Here is a 15798-nt window from a genome sequence, read left to right as displayed (position 1 = left end):
ATTATTACTTTTTTAATATTGAAAGAAGATTTATAACACATATTTTTTATAAATTGTTTTCGGATCATATTATGAAATACTTAAATATTTTTTATATTACACATTTGGCAAAACGCTTATTGCTGGACTAACAATAAGATGTAAAGTACACTGCTCAAAAGCAAATTTGTATTTTCCATTGTTTAAAATTTCCGAACATCTAAGAACATTCTATTTATTGTATATAAAGTAAAAACTTACCGTAGTCTGAATCGTCCGTATAGTCATCGTTCTTGTTGTCCGCCTCGTTGTCAGTAAAGTCCGTGTCCGACACTGATGAACTTTCCACAATGTTGTTGTTTTTGCAGGACGCTTCGTGGTCAAGGATCTCATCCTCCTGATACGTCGTCGCCTTCTCTTCGCTATTCAGTTTGTGATAGTCCTTGCGTAGGGGTCGGTTTTCTGGAATGAAAAAATTCGCTTAGAATTACACAGATTGGTGTCATTTCTTATACGTGCTAATGATATATCTTAATATATAAAAATCTAGTGCAACGATGTTTGTCCAAGCTTATATTAAAAAACCACTGAACCGTTTGCAATAAAATGTTGTGCAAGTGTAATTGTTGGTTCAACTTAGGAGATAGGATATTTAATATCTCGATAAATGGCCCTTAATTTTTTTAACTGTAAATTTAAAATATTTTATATAACTTCTCTACAGTTTTAGTTCAATTGATCGATGTAGTTCTAAAATATAAAATGACGTTTAACAAACCACTAAAAGCTAGAACCGGAAACACCAGAAATTAAAACAGATGAAGAACTTATTATAAATGTACAGGAATTTCGAAAAATACTTAAAAACCTGAAGAACAGAAAAGCAGCAGAAAAATACGGGATACAACACCTGCATCTTTTTTGGGGTCCCAAAATTAATATGCCCGGCCAAATTCAGCTTGTTCGTATGGTTTTTAGAGGTTCAGTGGCTTTTGCGTCTCTGACGACTGGAGTATTGTATCTCATCAATAATTTATAATTAAGATTATTGGGATTTCATATCCAAACACATCAATCTTTCTTATTTAAAAAATAAATTTTGTACGTCAAATATTTTTCTTAATAAATATTGATAATCCTCCTGAGAAGGAGATAAATAAAACGTTCTATCCTGATACAGATTTTTATGTTCTTTTTAAACCAACAAAAACATTTCAGCTTCACAACTTTTTGTTTTCTCTTATTCCCTTAAGAACAGAAAATACTTGAAAACAAATAATAGAGTTCTAAACGATTACAACAATAAAATTTCATGCAGGAATTGTAGAGTTTTCTCGAAAGTTTTCCATGCGGAAAGCTCCATTTCTTAGAACTCCTTATGTCGGAGCGTTAATTAAGGACCCGAGAAGCTTGAGTGAGACTTTGTTCCTTCTGTTTGTAAAGAACTAACAAATCTGGAGTTTGGGTTTTTACAGCGGGTGTTGACAGTGCTATATTAAGTAGATTTAAGTTTTCAATCTGTTATAGGGGAATACAGTTAAAATTCGTTTTAATTTTTGTTTAATTGATTAATTGTATTAAATGATTTGCATATACATAAATTGTAATTCAAATCATAATTTAATTTAAAAATATTCAAATTAGGTATAATAGAATTTGCTATCAAAAATTGTATAAAATATCTTGGCACATATTTGGATCGTAAACTATTATGAAAGGATCAAATTCATTATATTAAAAAAAATTGGAAAACTCTATAAATATTTTTTATTTATTTATTTATTTATTTAATTAACGGATATACCATTTTTACAGAAATATGACGTCAACCTTTACAAAGCTTATATATAGGTTGCGTTAATAAAAAACAAAGCAAAATTAAAATCAAACAAAATTCAATTAAAGTAGTACCTTAAGTTATTAAACAATGCTCAAAATCTCTCAAATGATTTCTTAAATGTTGCTGTAGATATTCCAAATAACTCTAAACTATTGCTGTGCTCATTGGCAGTTCGTAAAATTCTTGTAATGGGTTCATTTTGGCCATAATTCGTAGTGTGGAATGGAATGTTGAAAATCTCAGTGTTACGAGTTCTTCTAGTATTAACATTAAAATTTATTAAACTTAGTAACTCTGGATCTTGAACATATCCATTTATAATTTTAAAAAGGAAACATAAATCCGCTTGACATCTTCTATCATGTAGTGATTGGATATTTAGTATTGACAGTATATCATCATATGTTGTATTGATGTCTAATAAAACCAATTTTGTAAGCACGTACCCTCAAGAATTTATTTTGAACTCTCTCGATACTGTAGATGTCACTGTTATATGAAGGAGACCAAATGAGAGAACCATACTCCAAAACTGATCGAACTAAACTACAGTATAACATTTTTAAAGTTTGTACTGAAAACTAATTACAGTTTCTAAGAATAAATCCCAACATTTTTAAAGCTTTAGCTGAAGATTCGTTAATGTGATATTTAAAAGTTAGTTTAGAATCGAAATTTATACCTAAATCTTTAATATTATGACGTGCCTCTAAAGGTACATTATTTATACAATAATCATAATTTACAAACTCTCTTGTTCTTCCAAAAGTAATTTTAAAACATTTTTGTATATTTAAGTATAGCATGTTTACCTCACACCAACTAACTAAGATTTTAATGTCATTCTGTAACAAAGAGGCATCAACTAGGTCATTAACTATTCGAAATATTTTAAGGTCATCAGCAAACATTAGAAATTTACTATTTTTAATCACTGAGGATATATCATTAACAAATATATTAAATAAGAGAGGTCCAATATGAGACCCCTGAGAAACTCCTGAGGTTACAGATATTTGTTGAGATAAACAATTTCCATATTTAACATACTGACATCTACCAGATATATAACTACCTATCCACTCAATTATTTTACCTCCAAATCCATAGCCATTTAATTTAGCAATAAGCAGATCATGGTTAACTCTATCGAAGGCTTTTGAGAAGTCTGAATTAACTACAAAATTCGTATACAATATTAAGTTCGTGCATGTAGACTTACCTTTAGAAAAGCCATGTTGTCCAACATCAATTAAATCTTTACAATTCCATGTCAAAAAGTTATTTACAAGACACTCAAAAAGTTTGGGTAATACAGATTGGTTACAAACCGCTCAATTTTTATTACCAGATTTGAAAATTGGTGTTAGATAACTAGTCTTCCAAAGATCAGGAAAGATGCCGGTACTCAATGAGGAATTAAATAAGAAGCAGATAGGTTTTACAAGAGTGAAAATGCAATGCTTGAGAACATAAGCTGGCAAACAATCAGGTCTAAGCGATAATTTCCAAGGCATCTTTAAAACACTATCAATTATGTCAGAGACCTCAATACTATAATTATTCACATTTACACTCTGCTGATAGTTAAAAATTGGGGTCTGATTAATTTTAGAATTAGAATATGTAGTTGAGAAAATCTTACTAAATAGATTAACTACGTCTTGAGCATTATCACTTGTACTATCACCGTAGAACATATTAGATGGCAGATTATAACTTTTACGTTTATTATTGATATACTTCCAAAAATGTCGAGGATTACATATAATCCCATTCTCAATATTATTCAAATAGTTACTATAACATTGAGAGGAGACTTGCTTACATTCATTTCTTAACTGAGAAAATCTTAAATAATCATCCCTTCTGCCAAACAATTTATACCGCTTATGTATTTTCTTTTTTAAATATATCAACTTCCTTAATTTACCATTAAACCAAATCGGAAACGAACTTGTTTTAAATTTTTTGATCGGAACAAAGAAGTCAAAACCTTTAAACATAAAATCGTAAAATACTGCTAAGCTGTAATTCACATCATCTGATAAAAGTAAGTCCCAATTTAAATTTGCAAAGTAATCATTTAGTCCAATATAATTTGCATTTTTAAAATCATAATAAAATTCCTCGTAGTTCAGTTGATCATGCTTTTCAAAACCAGTTAATTCTGCAATTATAGGTGAATGGTGGATACTTTTATCAAATAGTGAATCAAGTGGAATAACTACATCAACATTATTTAAATTAGTAAATACTAAATCTAGAAAGACATTACGACTATTAGGTAAATTGTTTATTTGAAACATATTAAAATAACCAAAAGAATTAGCCAAATACACAGCAGGATAGTCTTCAGGGCATTCAATATTCATAAAGCTTTTTGTAAAACCAGTTGGGGAGCTGGCCCGAATATTGCATTCTATTCTATGGCTCAATAATTCAACCAATTTTTGACTATAGTTGCCATTTATATGGGTCCACGTCAACAGAACATCTTAATAAAATTGAAACCAAGGGAATACATGTTTGAGGTTGTGTCTTGCTTACTCAAAATTTACTAATATTGCTATTATTGAAATTAAAGCTAAGAAACTACCACTTACATTAGGCAGAAAGTTTTGTAGATATAAGTTTGTAGCTAGAGCTATCTCAAAATACTTCAGCTACTTAAAAAATATTCGTTTGAATATATTAGGTTAAATCCACAAATATTGATGCAATAAAAAAACTCGCATACACATTCTAAGCTATAGAACTTTGATAAGATATAAAGACCAATTACACAAAAATAAAATACCACCAATTTACCGTTAACTTCCTGTGACTTTCTGTTTCAAGGTTATACAAACATATTACATGGGTCAAAACCTACCAGGCAATATTATCAACAAAATAATTAGAGACAAATGGCTTATATGTTAATATATTTCTACTGACGGCCTCAAAATTTAAAATAAAACAGGTTATGCAATATTTAAGCTTTATTACTGGCGTTAAAATATATAACATTTATTGGTATGGACAAGTATATAATTTTAAGCGATTCCATAGGAATTGTTAACCCACTCACTTCTGTACAATCCACATTGAGATTCAAACCAAATAAAAACATAAAACACATTGAAATTGAAAAACTAAGACTTTACATTATGCTATTACCTCCTCGGGCAATTCAATTCTTATTTGTTGGGTAAGAGAAACACTCTGGAATATTAGAAAATGAAGAAGTCGACAAATTAGCTAAAGCAGCAGCTTTAACCAAACATAACACAAACAATATAATTTTTTTTTATTTAAAATGCTTTATAAAAGGTATATAATTAAAATACCCAATCGGGCTATATCACAAAACGTTTTCGGAATACATCATCAGTGTTTCTAGGTGTACATGTTTTGAGCCACTAAACATTTGGGTAAAAACCCGTACAAACATTGTTATTAGTTTAAATTTAGATTACATTATTCGATCTTATATGTTAAGATGTTAAAGTTACCAGTAGAGTTGATAAAATGGCAACGTCGACTCTACATGAGGTTGCTGATCCTGAGATAAAGTGTCTACGAGGACTTGTTGATTTAAATTTTTTAAACTTTATACTTTATATCTCTTTTAGTAATTTGTTCTTATAGACATTAAGCACTAAGGAATGTTACCCTGTTATTTCCCTCGTATCTATTTTAAAACTAATGAAAAGAAAAGAAGTACTAAACACTAATACCTTACAAAATTTATTTATTTCTTAACTTCATGCTCTCAGGAAATATCCTAAAAAGAAGTAATGTGAAAAAATTGAAAGTTTGCCTGACAGTGCCAGGATTAATAAAATTCTTAAATAAAATAACACTAATAAACCCAAATCAGTTAAATTGCCCAATGGGAAGAATACGGACACTGAGAAGGAGGCTGTAGAGTAACTTTTAAGTATTCACTTCCTTGTTCGATGCAATTGACTTCTAAAAATAATCAACATGCAAACTTTAGCCCAACCAGAATTGACTGGCTGACCTCTGAAAAGATCTTTGGTTCTCACAAGGTTGGATGGCTATTGAAAATTTTAAACCATACAAAACAATGAGATCAGACGAGATATTTCCCAGGCTACTTCAAGAGGAACTGTAAATAATTGTTGCCTCCATAGTTAGCATATTGCTATTATAATCTGTTGGTTATTATGGTATGTATGGATATAATCTGTTGCATAATCTGTTGGTTATATATGCCAGTAATACCACCGGGATTTACAAATGGTTTAATACTTTGGTGAAAAAAGACAGCTCTGGTTAAATTCACAACAATTGGAGAAGAGCGAGGGTGGCGTTTATTTTTTAACCAACAGAAGCAGATTACACCTTAGCAAAATCGTACAGTTCAATAAGTCTAACCTCATTTATGTCGAAAACCATGGAAAAGATTGGAAATAAATACACCAAAAACAACAATCTCAATATAAACTCACCGCACCAGCGGTAATGGGCTTGTCAAGTAGAGAAATCAGGCCAAAACGACCTGCGCAATCTAGTGCCAGAATTTTAAAAGAGTTTACATCAGAAAGAAGTCGCCCTTGCTGCATTTTTAGACATCGAAGGTGCATTTGATAATTCCTCTATCAAGTCAGTACTTAGGGCAGTGATGAGAAAGAAAATCAATAACACAAAATGTAAGTAGATTATTTATATGATTCAGAACAGAATAATTTCCAGAGATACGTATGATTATTATGGAATAAAGTCGTAAACGACCTGACTTCTGACTTATCAACTTCATTAGCATTAGCAGTCAGGGTATCTGGGTCTAGTGTTTCACATGCTATATTGTAATAGCTACTAGGTGAAAGTTTCCAAGGGTAATTGTGGATCAGATGCCATATGCCATTCCTTTGTAGAGAACTGGTGTCTAAACTAATAGCCTTTACTAATAAGAATAAACTTACTGAAATAAGTAAGTAAGCTGTAATTACTTGGGGAGGAGCTAGAAAGAGTTAATGAGGTCGAGTATGTAGTGGAAACCATGGATTCAAAGTTTATTTATGGCACTTACATCAATAACATAACTACAGGGCCACGCAACTCTTCTGCAACTACAGACGAGTTCCAGATAAGATCTGAGGTGTTTTACCCTTGAAGTTATATGCCTACGTGCTATTTAAGGGTAATTTACCGATATAGAAACCAAAGGTAATCTGTTGGTTTTATACACCAGTGACTGAAAGTTACAAGATGGTTTAATACTTTGGTGAAAAAAGACAGTTTTGCAATATTGTGCGACCTCTTTCACAACCCTATAAACACAAGCGCTTCTAAATATGACAGTTTTGAATAGTACAGGAGCAACATCTTTAGAAGCTATCATTCATTGGCATCCCCCGCCCGAATTATTTCGGCAGTTACCATTATAACCATCCTGAGAATAAAGCAAACAATACTTGGAAGTCCAAATATGAGTTGAGCTTCGTATTGACACAAATACTACTGGCGCTATAATTAAGAAATGGAGGCTTCAAATTAACTTTGCTATGATCACACCATCTTCTATGAGAAGATTAATACAATTGTACCATCTAGAGAACAAATAGTCTCAAATATTAATTTGAATTTTTAAAGTTTACTAATAGATTTAAAAGTCTCCTTATGTACTGGATCAGGAGTTTTTGAACAGACTTGTAATTATTACCAATCTTACAGCCCTGGTTAATATACTACTTTGTTTCAAATTAAAGTAATATGAACATCGAGTTATGAAGGGATGCATGAGAATGAACAAAACAAAATGCAAGGCTCGAGAACCTTTGAAGGCCGGAATCATTGTGTGGTATCAATAGAGGTGCTGCAAGAAACGAGGTTTGGAAATGGTTGATAAGGAGTCATAACCTCAATAAACGAGAAATTAAAACGGTCACCGACATGGTGATTGGACATTATCGTTAAAGAAAACACGGTAAGTTGACTAAGGCATGGTGCATAAAATGCGAAACGGAAAAAGAGACTGACATACACATCCTATGTAATCGCAATGTCTTAAGTGATATGAGGCAGGAATTCACTGTTAAATTGAAGAATAAACTAGAACAGATCCTAAAACTACCAATGAGGAAACTGTTGGCCTTTTTTAAGACCACGACACTTATTGGAGTTTAATGGAAACAGCAAGGTATAGAACAAAGGTCTCATGGACCACGTGCCAGAGATTAATATGTGTTGCCTGAACTAAGAAGGAGAAAAAATACAAGAAGATGCTTTCAAGGTCAATGGTTATGATATAGAAATAACCTTATTAAACAGAATATTCTTATTGGATTACTATTTTATAAAGATTATTTGATATTTGTTTATTTGAATTCTTATTATACTTCATTTATTATTAAACATTGTTTTAGTTTAAGTAAAAAGAAAATCATGTGCAATAGTATGTTTTTTCCTAATTAGGCGGTTGCTATTCTGAATAGGCCTGAAATAATTGTACAAAAATCTAAAGTCATACTAAGTGACGACAGTTTTCAAATAATATTTTACATGCCATTAAAAAGGCCATAAAAGACAAGCTTTTTTTCATAATAGGACAGAAGAACTTAAGGCTATAAAATTTAGTATTTTAGGCAATCCAAGAAAAGGCTCAAATGAGAAGATTCACTCTACTAAAATAGGGTCAGACTTTGTCCCAATACAATTCAGGAAATAAAGAAGGTATTGAACATGTAGGCTTTATGGTACTTAAAAGAATAGGGATGTTCACTAATTTTTAAATATTGTTAAATTCAATAGGTTATAACATATATAAAAACATAGCAAACATAAAATTGTTTAAAAATATATATTTCTTAAGATAAATCAATTCTTAATTTCAATTCTGATATAGGCTAGAAAAACGGCTCCTCGCAGCGAGGCTACGGTGTGTTACGTCAGCAGTCGTATCGACAACTTGTTTTGTATACGTATTTACGAAGTGTGGCCAGTTCTTGAAGTATTTAATCACTGATAATGAAGCCAAATAAGTGGTGTTTTGTTCCTGGGTGTCTAAATACATCTAAAAACAATTCTGAGAAGATTTTTATTACAGTTTCAAACAATTTAACACCATATTTACTTAAAATTGTCAAACCACAGGTTTTTATATCTGTACCTCGGAGGGATACAACACAATGTCCATTTTTTTAATTTTGACACTTTTACAGACTAATAATTAACTTTTATAACTTTATTTAAAGGAATAGAGTACTAGGTCCTAAACCATTTGCTGATAAAGAAAGTGACCTTTAAAAGAACACCAAGTCCATTTTTACTTAGAGGGATAAAACACCATGTGGACTTAATGTTTTGTCCCTCTACGCATGTGAATTACCTTCGCGCATATCTCTATGATGAGAGGTAGACTGTTAGTGATCTAATAATAATACTTTTGCCATTTATGGTGTGTTTACAGTGATTTGTTACTAATAATAAGAACAATGAACCATAATTCTCGTAGGAGAAAGATTCTTGAAGTACCTACTAAAAAGTTCTGCGAATTCTTCTACTGGATTTACAGGTAAGCTACCTTTTTGCTCATTATTTTTACATTATTAAAAAACATAACCTCACCAGGGGAATGTAGTGATTTGATACCAACCTTAGACTAGCAATATTATTAAATCTTTTACAACCAATATTATACGCCTTGTTTAATTTCGGAATCAAATAATACACCAAGCAATGATGTTTTAAATGAAGAGCATATTATTAGAGATGCCTTGAGTTTTGATAACGAAGATCAGTCTAATATAGACAAAAGTTCTGATAAACTATTCGTAGTGGAAATGAAATAAGATCTGCATTACTAAAATTGGCAGATACCGTCATTCCTGACAGTAACATAAAAGAAATCATACTATGGTCTTACAAATGTTACGGCCAGAATAAAAATGTTAGCATTAATACTTGTTTAAAAATACTCATACTCACATGGAGGCGGACACTGTCCATGCGCTGATAGAGCGAAAGAGAAAAAACTTAACATTTCTATTTACACGCCCTGGGACTGACAGCAGTTAGTCAGACAAACCTCAATGAAATATACCGTACATAATATGGAACTAGAAGACTTTAAAAATTTAAGGTCTTTGTATGATGTCAAAACATCTTAAAATCCGCCTTTGATCAATAGAAAAGAGACATTAACAAACAACAAGTTCTTCTGTCAAACTGTGTTTAACTGCAAGTTAAACAAAACAGCATTGGAACTCTGTTTTTAAAAAGTAATTTTCATTACGAAAACCAAGAGATTGATCTTGTTAGGTTTCGAAAGCGACACCTTACATTGCCAAAAGATTTGCAACTGGTATCACAAAGTCCAATACTTATATCACAACAAAAGTATAACGATCTATTGACATTACTGTCATGTTCCTACATTTTGCCAGGATTTTTATCAAAACTTAAAGCATACCTACTAGTAATACTAATAGTGACTATCCAAAAGGAGACTTACTTGAGGATGATTGAGTGGTTTGTACATAAAATGCCATTTTGGTTAAATACATAGATGTATTATTTGTATTTGTAAAGGTAAATTGCATGGTTAAATAAATTTTGTCAGTAAAAGTCAAATAGGTTTTTAGTTGTTATTGAATACCCCATACCAATTCTTACAGTACAATAACTTTATTAGATGGATACAACACCATGTCCGTTAAAAGGGTTAAAAAACACAGGAACAAATTTGTTTTTAATTATAACAAATGTATTATGTAAATAACAATAAACAGAATGTTCTATTAAAATATTGTTTTGATATCCCAATAAATAGCTGCAGCAATAATACTTTTTGGTGAAAAAAACTTTAAAACTGCTCTCCTGTAAAGTTTTAAAAATGAACATAGTGTTGATTCCTTCCGAGGTACAGATATTTGCATTTTTTTTTCTAACTTGCATAATAACTGCCTTTTCTAGTTTTTTTCTCTATTTGTAACAAATACCACTTATTTGGCTTCATTATCACTATATAATTACTTAAAGAACTGGTTCACTTCGTAAATACGTATACACAACAAGTTGTCGATACGACTGCTGACGTCGCACACCGTGGCCTCGCTGCGAGAAGCCGTTTTTCTAGCCTCCATCAAAATTAATATTAAGAATTGATTTATCTTAAAAAATATATATTTTTAAATAATTTAATGTTAACTATATATTTTATAATCTATTGAATTTAATTGAATTTAACTATATTTAAAAATTAGTGAACATCCCTTTTGAAAATCTGTTCTTTAAATTCCATGCCATTTCACAATAAGGTTATCTATCTGGTACTAAAACTAAATCGTAGATACAGCATTTAACTTAGCCACTGCTATAAATCAACTTATTCTGCGGACGATAAAAAGGTAAAACAGCTTTATGAAGACCTGCACTAATTAGAAACCTAGATAATAATTACGTAATAATTACGTGAGATTTCAACGCAAAAATTGGAATGACTGAAAATACCACCGACAAAAAATATATTGGAAATTTTGGACTGGCAAGTATAAATCACAGAGAAGATATACTCGCAGTTTTTTTCCGCAAAGATAACTTTTTTACTCAAATACCTTATATGAGAAAAAAAGCAGGGAAATGAACGTGGCAGAGCCCAGACAACAAAATAAAAAATGAAATTCTCTAGCTTTAAAACTCTAACCAAATATGGTATTGTAATAAATTCTGTCAACACTGGTAGTGATCACTAACTTATTCTGCTTTTTCTTATTGTGTGGTCTTCTAAGGAAGGTTAGCGATTACTTTTTTAAACGCTTTCCTATCTTTTGCAACGTGAAATATCTGTTCAACACTGAAGTTGGTCCAATCTCTGATATTCCTTATCCAAGATTTCTTTTTTTCTTTCCAAGCCTTTTTTCTCTACTATTTCTTGCATGATGACGTGTAGAAGATAGTATTTATTATTTTGAAGTATGTGGTATGTATAAGCTTTCTGCCTGTCCAATTCGTCTCAACACTTCTTCATTTGAGACTTTTGCAGTCCAATTAACTAATGACAGAGTGAATAGAAATAAATACAAAACTAGATAGAAGAAAATTGTTAACAGAAGATAAATAGCCAATCGTAAAAGCCCTCGAAATGAATCAGGGGGAGTATTAAGGTGAACTAAAAAAAAATTAGAACCTCTATCAGCATTTAACATAAAATATATGAATTACATCTAAGGAAACCGAAACTAAAAAAGAAACATTGAAGTTAATGATATGAAAAAGAAGAACATCCAAAGAACTGCCAGACTGTAAGGCTATCAACAATAAGGTGAAAAATAGCATAGTCAGACTTACGGGCTTAGAAAACACAACAAATATTACAGACAATCGAAAACAATAGAAACATGAGAATACTGAAATTAAAGCGAAATCAAAAATAACTACCACCAAAGACCAACAAATGAGATCCGGCGACAGAAAAAACTCAAACAATTAATAAAAAACAAACATTCTATACAAAGCTATACACATCCATTATACGCAACTCTCGAACATATCATAGAAGTATTGTAAACGTTGACTCGGAAACTTACCTAAAAATATCTCTTTCGGAAATCAGTCATGCCTTACAACAAATAAAAAATGACAAGTTATTTTTTTATAGCGAGGATCGTATAACGTCCGAAATGTTAAAAATGGGCTGTAACATTATTGTAGATGCGCTGGAAATATCGTGAAATTTATACCGAGGCTCAAGTGGCATGTCGGGCATGTTGTTCGACATTATTCGCAAAAAAATAAGTAACTGAAGACAAATGAGAACAGTGGAGGAGTGTCAGAGCGTAGAAGAGGTGGATGGATGATATTAAACTTTGATAAGCAATGGATGAAAATTGTTACGATTACACAGCAATAGAGACTAATACAAGAGTCCTATTTTCAGGAGGAGACGAACATGGGCTGAAGAAAAAGAATAAAAGATGCCACTACATTAGATCTGCAAAACTAAATGATCGAAAGAGTTTTCTATAAATCAAAAACTACCAAAATCATATTAGATATATTTGTGCTTGCTCACCATTTACAATTAGCTAATGATTAAGCGCCAGATATATAATCCCAAGTTGCTTCTTTTTGGAAAAACGAGCTGACACAGTTTAATAGACAGGTTCAAGTTGATTGAGTAATCAGTATGTCGCTGGTGACAAACAATTTAAATACGCTATGTAATTGAATCGTTAAAATCATTAATTACTCACCATCCGGTGGGTTTAATTAGTCTCATTAATTGTCGAAGGTACAAAATAAGATCAGGGACGTGTCATTCCGAAAGGATTAATCTCATTTAATGTTATTTGGAGTTAGTTAGTAGTATCTGTTTTAATAATGTGAATGAAGAATTACAAACAATCTAAAAATTACAAAAACTTTTTTTAACCTGTCAATCATCAAAACAAAATTGTTTTATAAAATACAATTTGAACCTAATGTGTATTATGATTGTCTTGTTGTTCGCTTACATATTTTGAATAAACTTGACAAGTTACTTGGGCATAATCATTTACATAAATAGAAGTGTTGTATTCCCTTTCCTTTTTAAATATTTTCTCATATTTTTATTTAAGTGATGCTGATTAATTGTTTATGATGCTCTCCACAGGATTTAAAACACGAAATGGTAACACATGTTTTAACGCTTCTAATCTATTTAGATTTTTGACTTTTATTGTCCAGCACATCTGGACATACATCTAGAAAGCAACTTCGACCACACGTAGTACTTTGGTACTCTTAGATGGGTGTTTTACGCATATAAGTTCGTAGACTTCTATTGCATAATACAGAACGCAATTTATTAAAGCTTTTGCGTACCAGTTCTATTCTGGTCAAAATTGACTCATCGCTCTCAATCCTGCCATCAAATGTGGTTGTTATCTAATTTTAGTACCGTTATTTATATCATTATACTTTCGCCACCGATTTTAAACATTTCGCTATGATTGCTTGATGCTATTTTAAATGCTGATTCAGAGTAGGCATTACACTACGTCGGTGACAAGACACACATCCCTGTCTGATGCCACTCTTAATAGAAACTTTAGCTAAAATCTTTTTGTTCAGCAAAACAAGTGGTCTGATTGTGGCAAAGATTTTTTCTTTTCGATTAACCTTTCTTTAGCATATTATCTACTAAATATGGAGATCGAAAGAGTAGATATGAAGAAATAATAAATAAGTTTTAAATCGGTCCATATCATCTTTTTTAAGACTTTAGATATATATTTATCTATGTTCAACTACAACCACGCTACAACTACACCAACAAGTTATTTGTTTTTATTAGTATTTTATATTTCTATATCATTCTTTTCCAAAGTATTTATTAACAGTATTTATCTCTGCTTTTATAGAGGATTTGGTGTTATCTACGGTATCTACAAAATCAAAGGAATGGTTCTCTATGACAACGGTTTGTTAGGTTCTGCTTAGTTATGCGCAGTGCAGAGCGATAGCAATGGACATCGACGGTGTGCGCTAGAATCAATTGCGATTTGATTTGGACACAAACTAAATTTTCTCCCGAGGATAATGAAAGACTAGTGGATCTAGTACAAATTGTAAGAGAGTTAGAAATAAATTCCTGAAAAGTCTAAAATATTCGTTTTGAAACAATCTTTTTTGACTGTTAATATAAAAGCACCTTTTGTAATAAGACATGAAAAAAATTCGTTTACATTTTTATTTCTTTTATTTAGATTTGACATTATCAACTCTTCTTCTTCCTCCCCTTCTTGAAGTAATAAAATTATTGCGTTAAGTTTGGAAGAATTCATTTTTCTGAACGTACAATCTTTAAGAGAACATACGTGAAACTAATTTTTAAAATTGTTTTGAGCGCGACATATATGAATGCTAACTTATCTAACAAACCAACTCATCCAAAACTGCCGTGAGTCGACTACAACAGATTCAGCTGTGCTTGTATGCCGTGCGCTGCGGGCTGTTCTAGCAAACCGTAGCTTAGACTCCCATGGCTATGTCGCCAGCATAGGCAATTTTTTTAAGATGATATCCGGAATATTTGAGGTTAAAACCGTGCATGGGAGGGGAGGTAGAACTGACCGTTGCGGTAGGCTGTTTTGCAAACTTGCTAGTTTCTCCATTAAGATTAATTTGATCTATCACTTAACATTTCGTATATTAGGATATTAAAAGTGCGGCAAGATACCATTAGTTAATAACTGTAACAGTGTATTACAAATATGTTTAATATGTTTAATATTCAAAAATGTCCAAAATCCAAAGTCCAATATCCTATAAACACTTGAAATCTGGCAGAGCTCTAGCTCAAAAACGTCGAGATCAACCAAAAGATCTGTACTTTGCTTTTATAGAGTATGATAAAGCTTTCGAAAAAGTTAAGAACATTCTCATAAACTATCTAAATAAAAAGCGGCTCGACAAAAATGATAATAACCTAGTAAGAAATCTCTACTGAAACCGATAGACCCAAATGTTATATCTACTTTATTTTCCTCTATGGCGCCCAAGTTTGGACTATTAATGTTAACTTAATGAGAAAGTTAAAAGCTACATAAGATATCTGGCTTTATAGGAGATTTTCAAAAATGTAATGGACAGATCATATTACGAACGAAATGCTGTTGCACACAATGCGAAGAGACAGAAAACTTTTAATTACTATTAAAAAAAGAAATACAGCATATTTAGGGCACATACTTGGAAACAGACTCGTTGCAGTCTATTATGAAGGGTAAATCAAAGGAAAAGTGGATTCTTGGGATACGATAAATACACTGGCTAAAAAACATTTGCGTCTGGACCGAGCGCACACACATATACTTTTATGAAATTTTGCAATGGATTGTATATTTTATTTTATTATATCTTATCGGGCTTACCGACGTATATTACGTATATCCTGGACTGAGCACGTGACCAACGAAGAGGTACTACGCCGGATAGGTAAAGAGAGAGAGGTAGGAATAAGTATAAAGAAAAGAAAGTTGGAA

The 15798-nt window shown here is 31.5% G+C and overlaps 1 protein-coding gene across 2 annotated transcripts in view; it reads right to left on the bottom strand.

Annotated features, from left to right (window-relative positions):
• The window catches only part of LOC140447347 (uncharacterized), a 502598-nt gene that overhangs the window by 366580 nt on the left and 120220 nt on the right, over positions 1-15798 (bottom strand). For both annotated transcript variants that reach the window (XM_072539955.1, XM_072539963.1), the window contains exon 2: positions 241-441. In XM_072539955.1, coding sequence (XP_072396056.1) covers positions 241-441 — 201 coding nt within the window. The remainder of the gene's footprint in view (positions 1-240; positions 442-15798) is intronic.

This window comes from Diabrotica undecimpunctata, chromosome 1, assembly GCF_040954645.1.
Source record: "Diabrotica undecimpunctata isolate CICGRU chromosome 1, icDiaUnde3, whole genome shotgun sequence".
Taxonomy (NCBI): domain Eukaryota; kingdom Metazoa; phylum Arthropoda; class Insecta; order Coleoptera; family Chrysomelidae; genus Diabrotica; species Diabrotica undecimpunctata.
The sequence above is the reverse complement of the archived record's forward strand: the minus strand, read 5'-3'. Positions and strand labels throughout refer to the sequence as shown.